This window comes from Calliphora vicina, chromosome 5 (genome assembly GCF_958450345.1).
Source record: "Calliphora vicina chromosome 5, idCalVici1.1, whole genome shotgun sequence".
Lineage (NCBI taxonomy): Eukaryota > Metazoa > Arthropoda > Insecta > Diptera > Calliphoridae > Calliphora > Calliphora vicina.
Window position 1 is genome coordinate 25,283,715 of NC_088784.1, and position 21,626 is coordinate 25,305,340.

Below are 21,626 nucleotides of genomic sequence, written 5' to 3' on the forward strand. Positions count from 1 at the left end.
GATATAGTTCATGCGAAAAATAAAAATTCCAAAGTGGCAGTTAAAAAAATACTTTACGCAAGTTCACTCTCAATTAAACAAGTTTATTGTTAAAGAGATAAACGTATATTTCATATTTTAGGAAATACATACACAAATAAGATAATTCTGAAATTCCTTAATCTAAAACAAAACTATTAACAATGAACAAGTTTTCACGAAATTATTTTCCTTGTAATTTCGACAGAAAATCCATTAAAAATTGATGTCGTGACGTTATTTCAAACATTGTCCTATTTTGTAGTTTTTCGGCTATACGTTCATATAGTTCTTGACGATTCTGAGAGCCCAGTTTCATTTCGATGAGTATTATTTTATCTTCATCTCTGGTCCATGCCGCATTTAAAGGTAAAACTGTTGTGGTTTTATCAGTTGAGGGTACAGCTGAGCCATTAACGTCGGTGGTTAATGAAGTTACTATATCAATTTTACAGTCATCATCACTGGCAGCTGCAGCCGGTTGAGATGGTGGCGGTGGGGGTGTTGTATTATAAGCATCTTCTTCATTGGAATCGGGTTCCATACGCAGACAGGGGAAAGGACTGGGACTTAGCGCTGAGTCTTCGGCCAGAAATTCTAAATCTTCGGAGGTTTCTTCCTTAACTTCTTCACATATGGAAGTAGTACTAGCTGGTGTTAAGCTTTGCGTAGACTTGAGCGAATTCTTAGTTCTGGCTACGATTTGTATAATTTCTTTAGAATCTATTACTTCTTCATTATTTTCACCCTGTTGTCCATCTCCGTCGATAAGAGATTTCAAACGTTTAGCACACTGTATAGCTGAATTAGTTTCATGTATAACTACCATGGGCTGTACCGCAGAAGCATGGTTAGTTCTTATGTTCTTGTTGCTGCTGTTGTTTAAAGGTGATTTTGTTTTTTTACTAGGAGATTTTCTTTTGTCTTTGGAGTTTATGGGAGAATTGCAAATTACCGCCGCTAAAGGAGACGTTATATTCGATTGTGAAGATGTTGCGGTTGTTATAGAGTTTTTACGTGGCGATAATTTGGCTTCTTCATTGAAATTCAAAGAAGTCTTTTTAGCATTGGGATGATGAGCTTGAAAATTGTTAATCAAATTGGGTGTACTAGTGGCATTGGCTGTGGCATAACAGGTGGAACTATAAACAGTAGGATTTAGTCTGGTGGCATGAGACCTTAGGGTGGCCTCATCACACAATTCCACCGAAGAACAACTGTCCTCTTCATCGCCTGTGTCAATAACTAAAGCCTTTGAGACATCTTCCTCTTCTGATTTGTCTTGGTCATCACTTGAAGGCACCTCTGTGATATTTGTGTGTGTTGATGTTAGATCTGCGGCAGCCTGTAGACGTTTTTCGCCATGTTCTCTAATGCCATGCACACAGGCGTTTACTGAAGTTGAAGCATCGTTAGACTGAGGTTTGTCTTTGTAAGTTGCCGCCATAAAAGACAATTTGGCGGGTAATAACATTTTGGAACCATAGAACATGCGGCCATTTATGTACTGAAATAAAAAGAAAATAAACCATATTTTTAATTTTATGGAACTTTAAGATTTTGTTGAAATAAATTAGTTTTGAGTTAGCACTCATAGTTAATTGTATAATGAAGAACACTCACCCTCAACTGACAACTTTGTTGTTGCTGGGCATCATTTGTGGGCGAATCCATTAAATCAGTTACAGTCTCCACATATTCTCCAGTACGATTAGTTTGCTGATCCTTAAGATTTATATGTTCCGAGTTGGTAAACAATCTGTTACAAAAATTAAATCGAAATAAAAGTATAAAAAAACGTTCCTTTTAGTATTTTTTTTTTTGCTTACCTTTCGGGCGGTGTGTTTTGAGGAAATTGTTGCATAAACCAATCGATCAAAAATTGATTTCCCTTTAATAGTGGTATGATTTTTGTTTCTACTTTTTTCATGTTAACATCAGGATCTTCCGCCAAATCATTTAAACTATTATAGATTTTACGTATTTGAGCCGGCTGTTTGTTGAAATAAATATTTAATTTATTTATAAAGGTGGTCATGTTGTTGATCATGAAGTGCTCAAAAAATTTCCCAATTTCAGCTGCTTCGGAAGGCAGGAGAAAAGTGAGAAACACTTGAGCCAGCTCGGGATGATCGGGCAGAAAGAGTTTTTCTAATTTCTGAAAATAAAATAATTTACAATAAAACATAAACGAAAGAATGTTGGTGACTTCTACTCACATAATATAAATCTGATACTTTGTCCTTTTTGGGATCAAATGATTTCAGTATGGCATTGAATTTTTTACAGTCTTCAGGTTTGTTAGAAGCCTTAAAAGCTTCTTCCACCTTTTCATAGAAATTAAAAGCATAAACTAAAAAAGAAATCAAATATAAATATTTAATAACCAAAACATTGATTCAAAGGAACAAATTAACATAATTTTAATCTACTTACTAGCATCTTTACGATTTACCTCCTCTGGCGTATCGGGCAACAGCATGTGTCTAAAATTTTCCTCTTGACGATTTAATTTTCGCACTTGCCTTGCCGACGATGGACTATTATCATCTTCTGTATTCGAGTTGCTGCTACGTGTACGTTTCAAATTGGAGGGACTGTTATTCGTGGAGTTTGACATAGCGCTACAATTCTTAGCACAAATAGACTTTAATTTTTTTAAGAGGTTAGTGTATAATTCCAAAGCCTTAAAACGACGATAATAATTTTGTATTAAAGGATAGTCTTTATATTTCAATAGTAGTTTATCTAAATGCAAAGAGTACGTTGTTATTAATTCCTCACAACGTCGTTGTAAATTGCGTTTCTCACGATAAGCCGAAGACTTTTGTTTGATATTTTTGTGTAGTTTAATGGTGCCCCCAACTTTTTTAGATGTTCTTCTTAATTTCTTGATTATTTTTTGTTTTTTCTGCAAGCGATAAGAAACTTCATCCTTCAATTTATGAGGCGAATTTGAACTATTAATTATAACTGGTAGATGAGAGGAATCATCAAAGACCACTGGCTCAGATTCATTTATAGTAGAATCAAAGGCTGGCTGTAAAGTTTTTGTTCTCCAATCGAAATTGTATGTAATAATGGGACACTCGGGATTTGCTGCTGTATTATTCAAATTGTTTTGTGTCACATCGACTGTACTATTTATAGTAGAATCTGGTAGGCTGCTGTTACTAGTGTTAAGATTAGTAATGTTTGTTTCTTCAGCTTCTGTTGAATTCAAGAAGTTTGATGTTGAATTATCTCTAATGGGAGTATGTTGAGGAGGCTCAATTGTATATGAAGGTGCAGGTAATGCTGGCAAAGATGAGTTTACTGATGTTGTGGAGATATCTAAACCATTACCATAAACATAATTCACATTTATGGTCAGTGATTGTGGCAGTCTTCTTTTTGCCGCTGGCTTGGGATTTGATAACTTTTTACGTTTCTCACCAATAACAGTATTAGAATCGGCATCTGATAGTGGCGTATCACTTGACTCAACTGGGTCATAAATGGGCATATGCAGATCTTGACCAACAGCCTCTTGCACAAACTCCAAGTAAGAATTCCTAAATGCGTCTGACACCTTAACTGTGGAGGACCTTTTGCGTGATTTTTTATTTTCACAAGGCTTTGGTTTGGGAGGTTCGTTTTTCTGTTAATAATTTAATAACAAACATTGTATATTTTTTTTGATAAATTAAGAATTATATATATTCATAAGTTTAAAAACAATTTTGTCGAAATGTATATGTATACAATGTAAACATTGAATAATGTCACAATAACGTGAAATGTCAAAATAACGTCTCTGTTTTAAGAAAAACAAGGAAATGTCAACTTTCTAAAAGAAACTAAATCAATCACAATAGTCCACAGCTTATTGTAAAAAAAGCAGTGTTTACTAAACTAAAAAAAGAAAATTTTTATAAAATATTAAGTAAATTTGTAAAATTTTAATTAAAATAAATACATTGCAACAAAGGTATTTATATTCTAATTAAATGTTCAATTTTTGATTAATAAATTAATATATAACATGGAATAAATAAATTTGACCACGTCACTAACATTTTTTGTTGTTTACTATAGTCTGTCATCTGCCACAACTCCACTCACGCACCATGTCGAAAGTTACCTTCAAAATTACTTTAACCTCGGATCCTAAATTACCTTTCAAAGTGTTGAGTGTTCCCGAGGGTACCCCATTTACGGCCGTACTGAAATTTGCTGCTGAAGAATTCAAAGTACCCGCAGCCACCAGTGCCATTATTACCGATGATGGTATTGGCATTAGCCCCCAACAGACTGCTGGCAATGTCTTTTTGAAACACGGCTCTGAATTACGTTTAATTCCCAGAGATCGTGTAGGACATTGAGTGGAATACTCAAATGTTGTATGTCATTTAGTAATTGTTTTTTTATATTATAGATTTTTTTCTAATTTAATATAATCTTTTCTAAAACTATATAAATTAAAATAAAATTTAATGTGTAAACACAACAATAAAATTATTTATTAACCCTAAAAAGGGGTGGAGAAATTGTGGAAACTATGAAATTGGAAAACATGAATTTAATTTTTATATGTAGTATCGTATCAGTAAGTTTCTAGCCGGTATTTTACAACAGTTTAGGTAAAGTAAATGTAGGTACATATAATGGATCAAGTACTTAACACGTACGACCCGAATATTACTCGCCTAAATTTATTAGCCAATTGAAATCTGTATGAAATGGAAATTTATTCTCCAAGAAATGATTTTAGCCCCAACAATCGAGGTTCTGTTCTAATGCTCTCTGAATAGAAGTTATTTCATTTATATATTATTGAAATTGCTTCCTTCCATTTATATGTGGTACCTCCAATCTAGTCCATTCTTTATAACTAACAACACCTAACAATTGTATACATCATTTGTACAATGTTTATCACAATTCCACTGTTTTCTCAGAAGAATAATTATAATTTTAAAACTTTAACAATTAAATTTTTGGTATAAATTAAAGAGTCTGCTGGGAACACTTCTGTGTGTTTTTTGGACATGCACGATCTATTTTTTCTTCCAATTTTTAGGTCATATTTTGATATTTTTTAAGCATATTTTAGGCGCATATTAATAAATTATAAATGCTGAAAATCTGCCCCCTAGTAATCACTAACATAAAAAATCGGCCAATATTATAATACAACAGTAAACAAAATTACTTACCTTTTGTAAATATGTTTGAAAAACTAATGGCAATTCTGGTATACGATCCTTGGGAGGCAATACAACATTATTTTCATAAGTCCAAATAGGATCGTGATCTACCGGTGGAGCTCTATTATGTTCAAAAAAGTACTAAAAATATACATAAAAATACAATTTAAAATTACAACAAAAATAAAAAGAAGTAAGAGTGCAATGTTTGTAAAAACAAGTAAGAGAGCTATATTCGGCTGTGCCAAATCTTAGATACCCTTTACCAAATTATACTTAAAAATAATTTTTTTAAATAGTTTTAAGTAAACAAAATTAAAATTTTTTGTCGAAATTTTTTTATAAAATTTTTTTTCTTTTCGAAATTGATTTTTAATTTTTTTTTTAAAAAAAGTTTTTTCCAAATTTTTTTTTTAAATTTTTTTTTAGTTTTTAAAAAATTATTTTTGGACAAATAATTTATAAAAAAAAAAATTCGGGTTAAAAAATATTTTTCCTGATTTTACTATAGCTTTATATACATCGCAACTTACTATAGCTTTATATACATCATTGCAATGGATTTTAAAATATCTATCATTAGATATCCATATTGTCTATATTAATGACTTAGTAATCCAGATATAGATAAAAAATTGGCAAAAAATCGAGGTTTTCCCGGGTTTTTCCTTATATCTCAGCCATTTCTGGACCGATTTTAAATTGCAACCGAGCCGGAAGAATTCCCGACATATTGATGTATGAATCATGTATGTAAGTTATTTAGGGGCTACGGAAAGCTGATTTCAACATACAGACGGACATGGCTATATCGACTTCGCTATCTATAACGATCCAGAATTTATACACTTTGTGGGGTCGCAAATGAAAAATGTAGAAATGACAAACTTATATATACCCTTGCCACTCATGGCGAAGGGTATACAAAGTGGGTTCAAATATCTATGGCGTTATATCCGTCATTGGGACTTTGAAATGGCTTAGTAATTCAGATATAGATGAAAAATAGGACAAATTATTACCTTAATTGGATTATAGTAATCAACATTTTGTAAGTGCAATATATGACCCCAAATCCGTCTTGGGCGTTTACCACACACCGTATCCTTAGCCAATCTTTTACAGGCCACTCTCAAAGGTGTCGTCTTGAAAGATATTTTTTCCTTTTTCTCATAAATAAGCCGTAAATGCTTTTCTAAACCCATGGCAACTAGATAAGATTCCACTGGCGAGAAAATAGGTACTGATGGTTTAGATGAAAAAGGCATTCTGGGTAAATACTGAGGATACATGAAGACGGGCGAGTTAAGATAACAATCTATTATGCGTGGATGAAAACGAGGTATTTTGCGGATTTGATGGGTGCTAAATATATAGATAATAATGAGTATAAATTAAATATGTAAACAATTCCTTATACTTACACAACATCGTGCTCATGATGCAAAAAGTTCATTAATTCGGTATTTTCTGGTGTATCCTGATCTAATTCTTTTTGCCAGTTTTGTATGAGTTCTATGGCGGGTTCTAAATTCCACACTTGTAGGTTGACATTCGTTTTAGCTTTCTCCTGTAAATCCAGTAAGAGTTCTTTGGGTTTGGGGGCCAATTTCCACAATTCCGGATGGCAATAGGTTTGCACATAGTTTTGTGTTAACTGTTGTATATGTATTCTCAGCTGCTGTTGCATTAAATCATATTGATATTGAGTGAAACCTGTATTAGTATTTGGTGGAATAGCAACTGTAGTATCTGTTGTAGTGCTAGATATTTTGTTATCTTGGGCATGTTGTAAACTTTTAAATTTATCTATATATTCGGCGATAATATGACGACGTACAGACACATATTCTCGAGAGTAGTTTATTTCGTATGGTTTACTGTCACGTAAACTTTTCGACGAGGTGGCATTTTCAGTTGTTTGTATAGCGGATTGATTATTTTCAGCATTCCCATTTACTACTTTGGCCAACTGAAAACAATTTGGTTGCCCTGGTATGGGTACAGCTATTAAGTCTAGTTGAGTATTTATGTTGCTTGAAGCTATTATAATATTTTTATTGTTATCTGATTGTCCTATGGGTATTAGGGCCATATTATCAGAGTTTAGGTTATTGTATTCATTATTAAGTTGTTTATTTTGTGTAGAAGGTGTAGACATGATATCTGGCCGAAATGTGTAGTCCTGTTGACTACTTGTTGAGGTTATTACATTAGATGCAGTTTGTCTTTCTGAATCCTGTTGGCTATCTAAATTATTTGTTGAGTTTATGGCGTTAGTTACAGTTTGTGTTTCCTGAATGTGTTTTGTAGCTTGTTGACCATTTTCAAATTCCAATTGTCGTGATACATCTAAATTATCTTCTAATCTTTCGGGTGAGTTACTAGGCGTATTAAGTCTGTCTTCTTGATAGCTTAATAGAAATTTACGTGGTGTCTCCAAATCTATACTCTCCATGGATAAGCCTTCAGTCATTAAACCATCATAAAGTTCGGCAACTAGTTCAGACAGTTCTTTTTTCGAAATATTAACATCTCTTAGTTCCTCTGCATCAACTGTTACAAATATACATAAATAATGTTTAAAATTAATTTTAAAATCCGTAATACTCGATTAAGGGTTAATCATTCACAATAGTCATATCTTACATTTAAAGCTAGAATTAACATGGCATTCAATCAAATTTTGCTCTCAATATATAGTTTTAAAATTGGTTTTTATTAAAAATATACAATTTGTTTAGGTTTATAAAACTTAGTTTCTAAATTCTTAAATAAATATATATCTATACATACAAAAAATTATTAAAACTATTTGTGTAAAATGTGACTTTGATAAAATATAGAATTTTCAAATTGTTCATGGGTGGATGCAGTTAACAAACTATTTCTTAATATATTATGTAAAGGAAATAGGCGTAAAACAATTGAGGGAGAGGGAATACAGGTATTATAGCGAAAAAATAAGCGTTTTATGGTGGGATATTTTTGCAAAGACATTAACGTATTATCAATATCTGCCAAATAAGCATCAATTTCTAGTTTCAAAGAATTGGGTAACTGAGAGTCTTCGGCAGCTATAAAATTAAAAATCAAATAATTAATAATATATTTCTTAATATATAAAGAGCAAAAAAACTTACACTTTTCAGTGCCATCGCCAAAATCAAAAAAGTCCGTTGCGGTCGTTATATTATCCATGCTATATTGTTGATTATTTAGCACTGCTTGGTTATCTGTTTGATTCTCTTCAACTATATGATAATCCTTTCCATATTTTAGTAGCAAGTTTCTAGCTTGAAAATTAAAACACAATACTGAATCCTGTAAACCCATTAAAAATCTTGTCTTTACTGGCGGATAAGTAATGGCTGCCACAATGGCTTCAGATTTTGTATCATTTAGCTCATAATACGACTTAAATTCTGTCAAAAGTTGCTGTTTCAATTTAGTTAAGAGATCTTGTAAATATTTGAGTTTTTTACTATTAAATAATCTAGTCAATTTCCATTTGAGGGTCACTAGAGTGGGCAAAAAACAACCATAGAAATGATTTTGTGGAGTATCTAGAAATTCAAAAGCTGCATGCAATGGCTCAAACACATCCACCAATTCTTCTAAGTAGTGTAGTTCAGCAGGCGAAAAACTAGGTTTTTTTAAGAAACAGCATATATCTGAGAGTTGTAACTTGTTGAGGAGTAATTGTTTAAGGGAGCTATAAAGGGAGGTCAACGAGAATAAATTGGGTGGTGTTACAGGTACATTTAAAATAGTTTCAAAGCTTTTTTTGAACTGCTTACTGTGGCTGACTTGCCATATTGTACAACATCTAAAAAATATAAATTTCCTTTAAGAATATTTGTCAATTTTAAATTTATGTTTTACTTACTTCTCCATACAAGTTCGATGTAAGTTTTTTGTGTCCTCGTCAAGATATTTAGTGAAGTCTTTAATCCATATTTCGTTTAATCTTAATACGTCTAGATGCACCACATTTATCTCGTCCTCATTACTTATATGCAACAATTTAAGATTTTCTTGCATTTGCTTAAGAAAAGTACAATCCTCTGTTGTACCCCTAGAATCTATACATAATACTTCTTTCTGTATACCAAATTCTACAAAATCGGTTGTATAATTTTGTATGTTTCCCGTAACTGTATTAACAATACATTCCTTTTGGAAGCCATATGGTAACAAGACGTCATTCTTTAATGTTTGTAAACTTTGTTCACCTTGACTTGAGCTACGTTTACAGGCAAGTAAAGCCGTTTGACGTTGATATTGTTCATCAATCCAATGACAGGCTAATGTTAAATATTTACATTCTCCATACGACCAAACGTCAGAAGTAAGGCAAACAAATACTTTACTATGATTAAAAAAATTCGCTAGCTCCAATTGTTTGTACTTGCAATCATCTTTAATAATTTGTTCATAACATGCAGCCGTTTTCAGTTGCACAGGAAAATCCATAAACTCAAAGAGTTTCAGAAAATTAACATCCTCTACTAGGGATAAAGACTGATTGGTAGCAACTAAAAATTGCAAAATATTACGTTGAAATTGTTCCTGAGTTTCCTGGTGTTGTAAAATATTGCCTACTAAATGGTTATTAGCAGGATATGGGCTGGTACGATGTCCACCATACAGTTTATCAGATTTTTTAATTCTGGTGCCTGTTCCAGATTCTTGTTTTTGTTTAAGAAACTCTTGGTAAACCTCAGGATGTCGAGCTTTCAAGTGGCATATAAAATTAGAACTCACTTTAAGGGAACCCTTGATTCTTACACCACAAGTGTGGCAAGTACTGACAATACCCGTATATTCCTTTTGATGATCTGTTTGTGCAGTCTAAAATAATATGTATTAGTTTAACAATATCTTTAGTTCAAAGCTGTAAAAACATACCGTGTGTTCTATGTAGAAATATTTTCCGGAACAAAACAATATTCGATTACCTAGTCTTAAATAAACCGAAATATTATCACCATGGGGTGTTTTAATGGTTGTTAGTACTCCCAATGATTCATTTGCATAACTGGGATCACTTTGCTCATCATCTTTGTAGTCTTGATAATAGCTGGAGCTAATTAATAATGCCATTAATTACACAAACTTAAAATTTATTAGCATTTTTCATGAATACTTACAAATTACTATCATCATATTCGTTTTTCACTTGAAACTCTTCATTACAGGACATTTTGCCACAAAAAGGTTCACTTGTTTTATATTTTATTAGTATATAAACATTACTTCAACTTTATTAAATTTTACAGAAAATTGTTTTTTTTAGCTGATAGCTATTTTTTATAAAAATTATTTCTTCTTTCAATTAATTAAGACAACACTATTGTGAATGTATATATAAACAAAATATAAAGAGTTGCCATAATATAACATTAAATATTACACAAAAACGGATTACAATAAAATTCCGGAATTTTTTACATTTTTTAGATTTAAGCGGCCGAATTGTAATTTCATTAAATCATTTCAATGTTCTAAAAATCATTAACATACACTGTCGGTCAAAACGGGTAAACAAATAAATATATGATGCGAAAAGTTCCAATGCTGAATCATTAATAATTCCGAAAAGTAGAACAAATTGACGTGTTTATATTATAAATACGATAAAAATCTACTTCGGTTAAATCTATTAAAAATAAAATTTATTTACTATTGCTCGAAAAGTGCGCCTTTATAGATTAAATTTCATTATTAAAATAGTTCATATATGTCATTGTTATAAAATTTGGTATTATAAAATAATTGCTGCTTTTTGATAACTTTTTTTAATATTTTAAAATCCATGTTAAACGGTTATTACGAACTATTTTCCAAAAATAAAATGTAAACATTAAAAAAAATATCCAAAAATACAACATTATTGTGAATGATTAATAATAAACTCCATAAAATACATATATAATAACCCAAAAACGTATGATGGGGACTTTTAACATACCTGTCACTTTTTCTGCCGCCACATATTCTGGATCATTAATGGGATCGTCATCGTCTCCTACTAAAGTGGCGTCTATAATGCAAGAACATTTTTAAATTTAATATATTTTAGAAGAATTTTTTATAAAAATCTTACTTAATGGTTTTGTAAAGTCATTTAAAAACTGCATCCAATCTTCATCCAAGGGCTGCATATCTGCAGTTTCTAACGGATCATCTAAATCGGGTGGTACAAATTCCGACTGCAAATCTTCTATAGTAGTCTGTTGCAGACATAACTTTGATCTTGTTCTAGTGGCTATGCGCAATTCTTCGGATAATTCTTGAGCTTTCTTACTCAAGGGTACCTTAAAACAACCATCATCTGAAAGTTTAACCGGTGAATCTTCAAATTGGCTAGCTGGTGTTTGTGGGGTACGCGGATTTGATTCTAAATCCGAGGCGGTAGTGTTGGGGTCATCGTCGGACTAGAGGAAATAAAATTTTAAATATTGTAATAAATATTTTTAAATTAAATATAAAAAATTACAAAATCTTCTTCTTGGAACACATATTCTTCATCCTCATCGTCGGAGCGTAAATCATCTTTGATTAAGGATGCTATTTCTGGATCTTCCTGATTAATTGAGGGCAATTTTAAAATGGGTGTTTTATTCAGTTCTCGGGCTTTAGCTCGTGTTAATTTTGGTACTGAAGGATTCTCTGTTATTAGTATAGCTCTTGTTTCTTCATTTGTTTGTTTTTCTCGGGCCAATTCATCTTCAGCTTTCAGAGTTACTAATGCCAAAATATGCTCATTTTTAACGAATTTCTAAAAATGTTAAATAAAAGGATTTAGTTTAGTAACAAACTAAGATTTTTTAGGAATATATTTATGTACATGAAGTAATTTCATCATTTCATCGTGCGTTAGGGAGTTGGTACGAGCAACTTTACGTAGTTTAGTTTCCAAAGCGGCAGCATCTTCAAGGTCACAATCTTCAAATTCAGATTCCAAATCACTAAAACGGACATCACTGCAGCGTTTTCTATGAAGAAAATGTTCAACAAAATATTATACGATTTAAGATAAATTATTTTCTCCAACAACGGCAAGTGGCAAAAATCGTTAGCACTTATAAGGGTTAAAGTGTATATTTTCCCCAAACTCAGAAAGAGTATAAAGGTCTTAATATATTTGATGTAATTTTCCTTAAAATATTAATAAAACATACCTTTTTCTGGATTTTCCCGAACTACTGCTGCCATTACTTAGATTTACTCCTGCATTTGTACCTGCTGCAATGCTGCTGTTGCTATCCTCGCATTGCGATATAACCGAGGAATCTCTATCACTATTACGTTTTTTTGCTTGAGTTTGTGGCATTTTCAATTTACTTAAACAATTTATTCAAAAGCAACACTTGTTTGATATTTTTATGTTAGTATATCTGGTTTAACGAATCAATTTTATTAACATTTTCCGCGAGCACTTTTGTAAACAATGAAAATTGCAGATGTTTTGATAGATTTCATTAACAATAGCGATATGTGAAGCAGCAGCGATAGGGCGTGTTTACACTGCTCAAAATTATGAATAATAAACACAACTTAACTACTGTGAATTATTTGTAAAGTAACTAATAACTAAGGCGAATTCAAATGAGAGATTTTTTATTTTAAATTTAACGGGGAAAAAAGTGCTTTTAATTATAATGCAAAAAACAGGTACTTTGTTGTTACTCACATGTCAACCAAATTCTGATTAAATTTAAACGAGGTGCTTGCATTTACTGCATTTGATTTGTTATCATCAAACAATATAATTAAATTAAAATCAGCTGTTTCTTAATTCGCCGTGATTTAATGTAAGTCTTCTGTCAAACTTTGTTTATGTTTACATTTGTTATTGTAAATAACAATAGCAATATTTTAATTCGGCTTGATTTTGACATTTCTTCTACATTTAAACAATATGCTTGTTGTTTTCGAATTGTTGTATTTGTTTGAATTTAGCTTTTATTAACTGTTAAAAACAATAATAAGCTGACGACATATGTATAACTTTTGAACCTCAAACATCTTTTACAAATACCGAAATCATACTAATTGATTTTATGAGAATCGGTCCATAAAGTAAAATGTTGTTGAGGAATTTTGGGGATACAAAAGCGTTAACTGGGAATGAGTACTGAACAAATACTGACAACACTGTTGCAGCCCTAGATAAAATGACAGTGTTGTTGCACGAGAAATAATAATCATCTAACATTTCTTCAATTAAAAGTGATTTTGATACACAAATAAATTGAAATTACTATTCTTAAATTATAAGAAATTTAGTAAATAATATTCAGTGAAACATGAAAAAGAGAGTAGTAGTAAAAAAGGTAAAATCCGAACCTTTTAACAAAAATATACGGTGTGGTTTCTCTAAAAAAAATATAACTTTATTTGGCTAACAAGTCAAAAATATACATTATTTAGTGTAAAAACAATAATATAACATAATCAAATAGTTTCATTTTAATAATTTCATGTATTTAATTATCGCACTGTAATTTAACCTCTTAAAAATATTCCCTTCTTTTTGCAGATTACGTATATTGTGTAAAAAAAAAGAATTTGTTTTATTTTTATTGCATTTCCTTATAAAGTGTTTTGTTTTTGTTTATTGTGTGTAACATTATGGTTGAAATAGAGGAAGTGGTAAGTTGTACTATTGGGAATTACTAATTTATTTTGTTTGGTGTATAAATAACTAAATACACTGACAAAAACTGTTACATATTTTTGCTTTTTTAAAGCAGTGTAATTTAAATTTCCATTTAGAATTAATGAAGCATTTCTCATGTACATCTCAGTCATTCATAAAATGTGGCAAACATGACCTTTATCTTAATGGTTGGTATTAACGATAAGATTTCGTAATAATGCAATAAGTCTACAAAAATATTCATATTTAGTAGCAGGTGTTTATTTTTTTAATATTAATAATTAAAATTTCTAACTGATAGAAAAAAAAAATAAATATTTAAATGTTGATATTTTATGTTTAAAAAATTTCATATTTGAATAGGTACATTTTTTAAAATTGATTTTAAAAAATTTTCTGATCAAAGCTGAAAATTGTGGAATTCAAAACAATACTCAATATAAACTGATAGGCGAAAATAATGCAAATATTTCTAAATGTTTCTACTTTATTTTTGATAAATTCGAAATTTTTTTATATGGATTTGAAAATTGTGGAATTTAAAACAATTTAATTGGCTTTTAATATACATACGATTTTTCCTCAATTCAAATATTTTTTTGTTATTTTTAAAAATGTATTATTAAAAAACAATTGGTATTCAAAATTATATTACTAAAATAGATCCAGTTCTATAGACATATTCTTGGCAATTTGCTATAACTCTTTTTCCCGAAATTCCTTATAAATATACCTATTGTGTATCTAATATTATCATATGTACAAGCCATTTAAAGGTGTAACTGGAACTAATATGATGTTAAATACCATTAAATAATAAATGGGGACCAACTAGCTGTTATGGGTAAGAAGTATTTGTTTAAAAATCGTGTTAAAATATAGTTTTATGATCAATTTTGTTATATTGTTTATAAAAACAGCAATATACCTACCTCCATATATGTATACTAATAATATTTTTTTTTAATCATATATGTATTTGTTGGTATGTTCTCCAAGTAGATAAATGTGTTTCTAACAATTTTTAAAAGCGTTTTTGTAAAACTCACTCAATACCAAAACACTCACGCACAAATCATTAGATAACATTTGCTTAAGTATTTAGAGTGGTTAACCGTTATAAAATCGTTGGTACCTATATTGGATATTTTTTTAAATGGTATCAAAAACAAATTAAATACAAACTATTTTACGGAGAAATGTGTGGAAATGAAAACTTGTATCAGGGTAAATTAAATTAAATAGGGACATATTTTCCTAACATCTGTATCCGACTCAAGTCTAGTATCTATTATGAACTTTGTTTTAGACAAAATAACGTAAAGGAAACAGTTTAGTATCAATATGCTTAAAAAAATCCTACTATAATCAAAATTTCCATAATTGAAGAGTGACTTTATTCTTATTATTTTAAACGCACCCGTTTATACAAGTTATATTTAATTTTCTTTTACGTTCAGCTTACTGTGTAACGGTGGCCAGCTCTTCATACAAAAATAATATGCACTTTAACAGATAATTATTAAGTTTAGCATGTTCATAATTATTCCTATAACTGAAATATTTAGAATTCTTTTAATAATTCTTTAATTAAACTAAACAACCTTAGAAAAAATCATCTACAAAACGATCAATTGACAATGGCCTACCAACCTCAATGTTGTACAGCTATACGGGGCGTATGCGTGAACTCATTGAAGCCTACAATGCAGCCGTTGCTATACTATATCCGAAATACGCTTGGTATATTTATCCCGGTTATTTGCAATTTGCCATTTATCAACGTTATATGAAATATTTCAAAGATAAATATCGCTTAGTGCCCATACCAAATACTCTCTATGAACATTTAATTAAAAATGAACTAATTAAATCGGAACATATCATATTTACCTCGGAAGATATTTACGAAGAATATGCCGAATCGGAGGAAGTGAATTTTGTCAACCTGATAGTGAGTTGCGGAAGGCAAACGGTAGTAGAAAAGCATATAACAAATGGCGAAGAAAAGAAGGAGAGTGAAACGCTTTTAAAGCAAATATTGAATCAAGCACCGCATACATTAGTGGCACAGATGAGACCCTTGAAAATATGTCAAACTCATTGTGTGTTTATACAGGTAAACAGAAATTTCTTTAGAAGTGTTTAAACAGTTAATAATATAAAACAAAATTTTTTTTAAGGAAAACTTCTTTTCGAATTTAATGGATCGCTTTAATGTCAACAATGCCAATGTTAACAAAACAAAACTCTGGGCCAAATTAGATCATCTCAATGAAGAGCAAACCATACCAAATATTGCAATTAAAGCTCATGTCTATCTACTTAATAATCCTTACGAATTGCCGCCAGATGTTTCAGAATTAATATTGGGCAATTACTTTAATACGCCACGTATTTTGCATCGTGGCCATACTTATCGCATAGAAGTTAATGCCGATCTAATAGGAACCTCACAGTACGCTCATTATTATTTGATATTTGCCTACATGAAATTTGTACACTTTCGTTGTGTCCATTTGGAGGTGAAGGGTAGCGAATTCGAAATGCAAGCTGTAGTAGCTAAAGGTTTTACCAATCTGGTACAAATCGCTCATACACATCAGTTTGTGCCGCGCCAATTTTTAGATGATATGACCATTGTAGAAGGTTATCCTTTGGGGTTGCAAACGACCTACGAATGTTTGCGCTCATCCATTGATGCTTTTTTGCCTAGAAAAACTACATGCTTATCCTCGAAACATATCTTTCCCATGTTCATTCTACAGGCGGAACGCGGTGCGGGCAAAACGAAATTGGTAAATGCTGTAGCCCGGGACTTGGGCATGCATTTGTTTGGGGTTGATTGTGCGGAAATTGTATCGCAAGTACCATCGCATACGGAAATGAAATTGAAGGCAGTTTTTGCCAAGAGCTTAATAAGTGAGCCGTTGCTGATATGTTTTCATAATTTTGAGGTAAATATACATAATTTGGAAGGTCTACTATTGAAAATTGGTATAAGAATTAATTTTATACATATTTTCGAACATGAGAAAAACCTTGTTTTGCAAGAATTCGAATTTGGAAAATAATTTAAAAAAATTTAATTTTTAGGATTTTTATTTTGTGTACAAAATTGTATGGTAAACCAATTTCGAATAATTCGAAAGACAACCTTTTTAGTTACAAATTTTTAAGCTATTCTTAAATTGTATGTATTCGAACAAAGAATAATTTTTCGAACTTGAAATTGGGATAAGAATTAATTTTATACATATTTTCGAACTTGAAAAAAATTTAAATTTTTGGTAATTTTACGTCAGAGAAAACCCTTGTTTTCTAAAAATATTGAAAGATTTTTTAAATTTTATCTTTTCGAACTTGAAAAATAATTTAAAAATTTAAAAAAATTCGGTTTTAAATAGCAACCGAACCGGTGAAGGGTATAAAAATGTTAGTCTTAAAATTTTAATGCATTTCGAAATTAACGTCGAATTTTCAAAAATTACGACAAAGCACAATTTAATTTCGAACACACAAATACATTCTAATCTTTTAAAATTTTTAAAAACTCTTCTCAGATTGTATTCTAAAAATAAAAATTTTATTAATACAGCAGCTAATTATTACATATTAACAGATTTTCGGAATTGACAATGAGGGCAATGAAGATTTACGACTTTTGGCCGCTTTTCAAGTACAAACGCAGGAACTTTTCACGCACAATCGCAAACATCCGGTTGTTATTGTGGCCTTGACCAGTGAAAAAAACATTAAACCCATGATACAGCGTATGTTCTTGGAAATAATACGCCTCGAAATGCCCTCAAAGGATGAAAGATATGAAATTTTAAAATGGCTACACAAAAAGGAACTGTTCAAAAACAAAGTGTTCAATTTAAGAGACCTGGACAATCTGCCTTTGTATGAGCTAGAAATGCAAGAGAGATATTTGTGTAAACTGCAAACAAATTGGCAAAGTACTAAAAAAGTTTTACGTGAAGTGGCTGATAAATCGCAAGGTTTCCTTTTGGGAGATTTACAGCTTTTGCATAATAATGCTGTGCGTCAGAAGAGAGAACAAGAGGCAAAGAAGCTTAGCTTTGAACACTTTGCTTATTATTTGAGTATAATGCAGGCATCCTTTGCAGATAGCTTGGGTGCACCTAAAGTGCCCAAGGTAATGTGGTCGGATATTGGTGGCTTGGCTAAATTGAAAGATGAAATTCAGTCGAGTATAGGTTTGCCGCTTAAACATGTACATTTAATGGGTAAAAATTTAAGACGTTCGGGTATACTTTTATATGGTCCCCCTGGTACCGGCAAGACTTTAGTTGCCAAGGCCGTGGCTACGGAATGCAATTTGAGTTTCCTTTCTGTCCAAGGACCAGAGTTACTTAACATGTATGTGGGTCAAAGTGAACAAAACGTCAGAGAGGTGTTTGCTCGCGCTCGTTCTGCGGCACCTTGTGTTTTATTTCTGGATGAGTTGGATTCTTTAGCGCCCAATCGTGGTGTAGCTGGTGATTCGGGTGGTGTTATGGATCGCGTTGTTTCTCAATTATTGGCCGAAATGGATGGCATGGGTGGTGATGCCAGCAAACCCATATTTATTTTAGCCGCTACCAATCGCCCCGATTTAATAGATCCTGCCCTTTTGAGACCCGGCCGTTTTGATAAACTATTTTATGTGGGTCCCTGTTCTACGGCCGATGATAAGGCTTCAGTATTGCAGGCTCAAACCAGACGTTTCAAATTGGCTAATAATTGTAATATGCAGGAGATAGCCGAAAAACTCAAAGGAGAAATGTCGGGTGCCGATTTATATTCAATATGTTCAAATGCTTGGTTGTCAGCGGTGCGAAGGACCATTGATCGCCATTTAAAAGGTAGAGGATGCTGGTGTTTTGTGTTGTTTATACAAAAATATTAAAGTTTTTAATTTTTAGGCGATTTAAGGGATGAGGACTTGGTGGCGGACAACGTTGTTGTTGAAGTTGAAGATTTTACCAAATCATTTGGTAAATTTATACCCTCTATTAGCAGACAGGATTTGGATTACTTTAATAAATTAAAATCATCGTATAGTGTATAAAATGTCGGAATAAGGAAATTAGAAGTTGTATGATTCTAAATTGAAGCGATTTTATTAGTATTGTTTAGCAACTTGAAACTTTTACTATTTATAAAAAAAATTTTATTGGAAAACTGATACTAAATGGATCTATTGTAAGCCAAAAATTTATAAAGACTTCAACGAGTGTTGACTTTGGGGTGTTGGTTTTGTTATTTATTTAATTCTTCTTTTTTAAATAAATTGTTAATATTTTTTTACAATTGAAATTTTGTTTTTATTAAAAGCATTACTACTTTATTTTAAATTTTACAAATTTTCGCACACAATTTATCAATAAATCTTGATACACAATGAAATTATTTTGTATAAAGTATAAAAAAAGAAAGAAATTAATTAATATAATTAATTATAATGAAATAAAATTAAACAAATTTGTGTTATAATGAACCCAGCATCGGTTTACGTCCAGGCCAAGCTTCTTTGGCATATTTCTTCTTTTGTGGACCAGAACTATTAGAGACATCTGCTGCAATATGGTGATGTTGATCCTCATAGCGCACTGCAATTAAATGGAAGTAATTTCCCATTATAAATATATATAGAGAGCAACAATTCAGTTTCATCCGATTCGACAGATAATACATCTGACTGAACTTACCATTTGCATTAGCCAGCGCCAATTTATGGGCAACAGCAGAGTTTGTGGGCGCTGAACTGACTGCCTCTGCTATGGGTGTGACATCTGGTGCTGGATTTGGCAAAAGCAAACCCAATTTGGCTCCAATTGCTAAAGGACCTGAAACATCAAATTCTGCTGTTGTAGGCCTTGCGGCTGGTGTTTCATGAGCACTTGCTGCCGGTAATCCCTGATACAGCGAAGTGGGCGACGATGGCGTAGCATTAGTTGGCGAGTTGGGAGTATTACCAAGACTTTTCATGTGCTCTTGATAAGTTTGTTGGAATAACTGATGGGAACTAGTGTGTGTGATATTGTTATGCATCGTTGTTGTTGTGTTAACTGATATACCCATATTGGCGCCATCGTAACGTGCTCGTTTAGTAGGCACCACAGTGGTTTGTACTAAATTACGAAAGCGTCCCACATTGGGGTCGACATCTTCAGGATTTATAATGATTTCCTCGTCATTGAATGTTACATTCCGTCGCTTACGTGATGTTTTCTGTAAATTGTTTAAAGTTATTAGAAATGTTGTTAATTGTTTATAATTTTCAACATACCTTTCTTACGTCGTCAGCTATGCCCAGCATGGAAATTCTACGATTATGCGCTGTATTATATTCCGTGAGATTCTGCAAAATATTTTAATATACAATTTAATACCTATGTAATAAAACGGCCAAAAGAATTTCTTTAACATACATCCAATTCTGTTTGTGTTTCCGGCAGACCCAATAGTGCACCATCGCTAGTTTCATTCATTGGTATATCCTCCATTATGCTATTACGCTGGCCGGCAGAGGGCCTCTCTCGTAAAATGTAGCGCCTGGTAGAAGCACCAAAATGAAATGTGCTATTAACATGAAGTTGTGTGGGTTTGTGAGCTTCCAAACGCATAGTACCTATATAAGTGCCATGAGCTATAGTAAATGTTGTATTTATTAATTAAATATCACCTTCAAACCAATAAAACTCAATTATACTTACTCGAACCCAAGTCCACCAAATATGATATATTCAAATGTTTATGATAGACAAAGGACGCATGTACCCGTGAACAGGAAGCATGGTCTATGCAAAAATCGTTCATTTGAGCATTTCGGCCAAACAAATAACATTTCTTTTCGTCAACCATTAACTTTTGAACAAGTTTATCATCCTTCAGTACGTCCAAATGTAAACCTGTAGGTGGCTTGCCGGCCCTTTTATTCCGAAGAAAATTAATTGTATTTCATACTGAATAGTTTTTAGAAAAATGTACTTACCAAGAAGGTATTTCATAGCTGTTAGCCATTTCAGTTTAAAATCTATTTAATACATTAATAATATTTGAGAAAAACGTAATAATTTGGCAAAATTAAAAATATTTTAATAATTTTGCTGTTTTTACAACTTTTTTTTTAATAAATGTCAGCGTGTTAAACAACCCTGTAATTGATTGCATTAAAAGTGGTGCCAGATGTGACTGTTTTTCTATTGCAGTTAGGGTTCTATAAGTTGATTATTCGACTTTATGCTCCAAAAGTCGAATAATCGATTACGTTAACCAAAAAAGTCTATAAAAGGGATTTTCTTTTGTAATATATATTAGTCTAAAGGCTATTTATATTACTCGGAATAAATAAAAAGTAGAAAATGTTAAATTTTTTTTGTAACAATTTTATAAAATGCGTTATTATCATCAAGAAATATAGCTACCATATTTTTTAGATTAAAATATGATGAAAAATATAAAATAGTCGAAAAAAGTCGACTTTTCATAAATTGCAAAAGTTGATTATTAAAAAAACTCGACTTTTTAAAAATCGAAAAGTCGACGCTTTGTTTCAACTATAGATGTATTAAAATTTCTATCTTAAATTGGAAAAAATGGTTGAAATTAGGGTTCTGTGGTTGAAACAATAAGTCGACTTATCGATTTTTTTTCCATTTTTAAAAAGTTGGACATTCGACTTTTTTAAATTTTTAACTTTCTATTTTTCGACTTGTGCACATTTACTAAAATTTAAAAAA

The 21,626-nt window shown here is 31.5% G+C and overlaps 5 protein-coding genes across 6 annotated transcripts; 2 read left to right on the plus strand and 3 right to left on the minus strand.

Annotated features, from left to right (window-relative positions):
- Positions 1-82: 82 nt before the first annotated feature.
- On the minus strand, positions 83-12,634 carry mute (muscle wasted). The gene is made up of 13 exons (XM_065513452.1): positions 12,395-12,634; positions 12,061-12,208; positions 11,710-11,991; positions 11,317-11,647; positions 11,182-11,253; positions 6,632-7,763; positions 6,230-6,572; positions 5,217-5,348; positions 2,455-3,658; positions 2,238-2,371; positions 1,848-2,176; positions 1,642-1,777; positions 83-1,525 (listed from the first exon to the last, which is right to left on the minus strand). Exons 1-13 carry the CDS (start codon positions 12,544-12,546, stop codon positions 203-205), a joined length of 5,718 nt encoding a protein of 1,905 aa, XP_065369524.1. The 5' UTR covers positions 12,547-12,634; the 3' UTR covers positions 83-202.
- Positions 3,826-4,572, plus strand: Ufm1 (Ubiquitin-fold modifier 1). The gene is made up of 2 exons (XM_065513455.1): positions 3,826-3,988; positions 4,096-4,572. Exon 2 carries the CDS (start codon positions 4,128-4,130, stop codon positions 4,380-4,382), a length of 255 nt encoding a protein of 84 aa, XP_065369527.1. The 5' UTR covers positions 3,826-3,988; positions 4,096-4,127; the 3' UTR covers positions 4,383-4,572.
- Positions 7,950-10,497, minus strand: LOC135961833 (uncharacterized). The gene is made up of 5 exons (XM_065513453.1): positions 10,361-10,497; positions 10,119-10,296; positions 9,097-10,061; positions 8,351-9,036; positions 7,950-8,284 (listed from the first exon to the last, which is right to left on the minus strand). Exons 1-5 carry the CDS (start codon positions 10,411-10,413, stop codon positions 8,019-8,021), a joined length of 2,148 nt encoding a protein of 715 aa, XP_065369525.1. The 5' UTR covers positions 10,414-10,497; the 3' UTR covers positions 7,950-8,018.
- A 770-nt stretch (positions 12,635-13,404) lies between the features above and the next one.
- On the plus strand, positions 13,405-19,194 carry Pex6 (peroxin 6). 2 transcript variants are annotated; one of them, XM_065510654.1, is made up of 6 exons: positions 13,415-13,549; positions 13,756-13,868; positions 15,485-15,994; positions 16,059-16,832; positions 17,498-18,746; positions 18,807-19,194. In XM_065510654.1, exons 2-6 carry the CDS (start codon positions 13,848-13,850, stop codon positions 18,950-18,952), a joined length of 2,700 nt encoding a protein of 899 aa, XP_065366726.1. In that variant the 5' UTR covers positions 13,415-13,549; positions 13,756-13,847; the 3' UTR covers positions 18,953-19,194. The 2 variants fall into 2 exon arrangements, with proteins under 2 accessions (XP_065366725.1, XP_065366726.1); XM_065510653.1 differs by lacking the exon at positions 13,756-13,868 and having other exon boundaries at positions 13,405-13,549.
- On the minus strand, positions 19,126-21,031 carry NiPp1 (nuclear inhibitor of protein phosphatase 1). The gene is made up of 6 exons (XM_065510655.1): positions 20,879-21,031; positions 20,601-20,815; positions 20,316-20,533; positions 20,174-20,245; positions 19,593-20,115; positions 19,126-19,493 (listed from the first exon to the last, which is right to left on the minus strand). The coding sequence occupies exons 1-6, from the start codon at positions 20,905-20,907 to the stop codon at positions 19,372-19,374; spliced, it is 1,179 nt and encodes a 392-aa protein (XP_065366727.1). The 5' UTR covers positions 20,908-21,031; the 3' UTR covers positions 19,126-19,371.
- Positions 21,032-21,626: the final 595 nt, after the last annotated feature.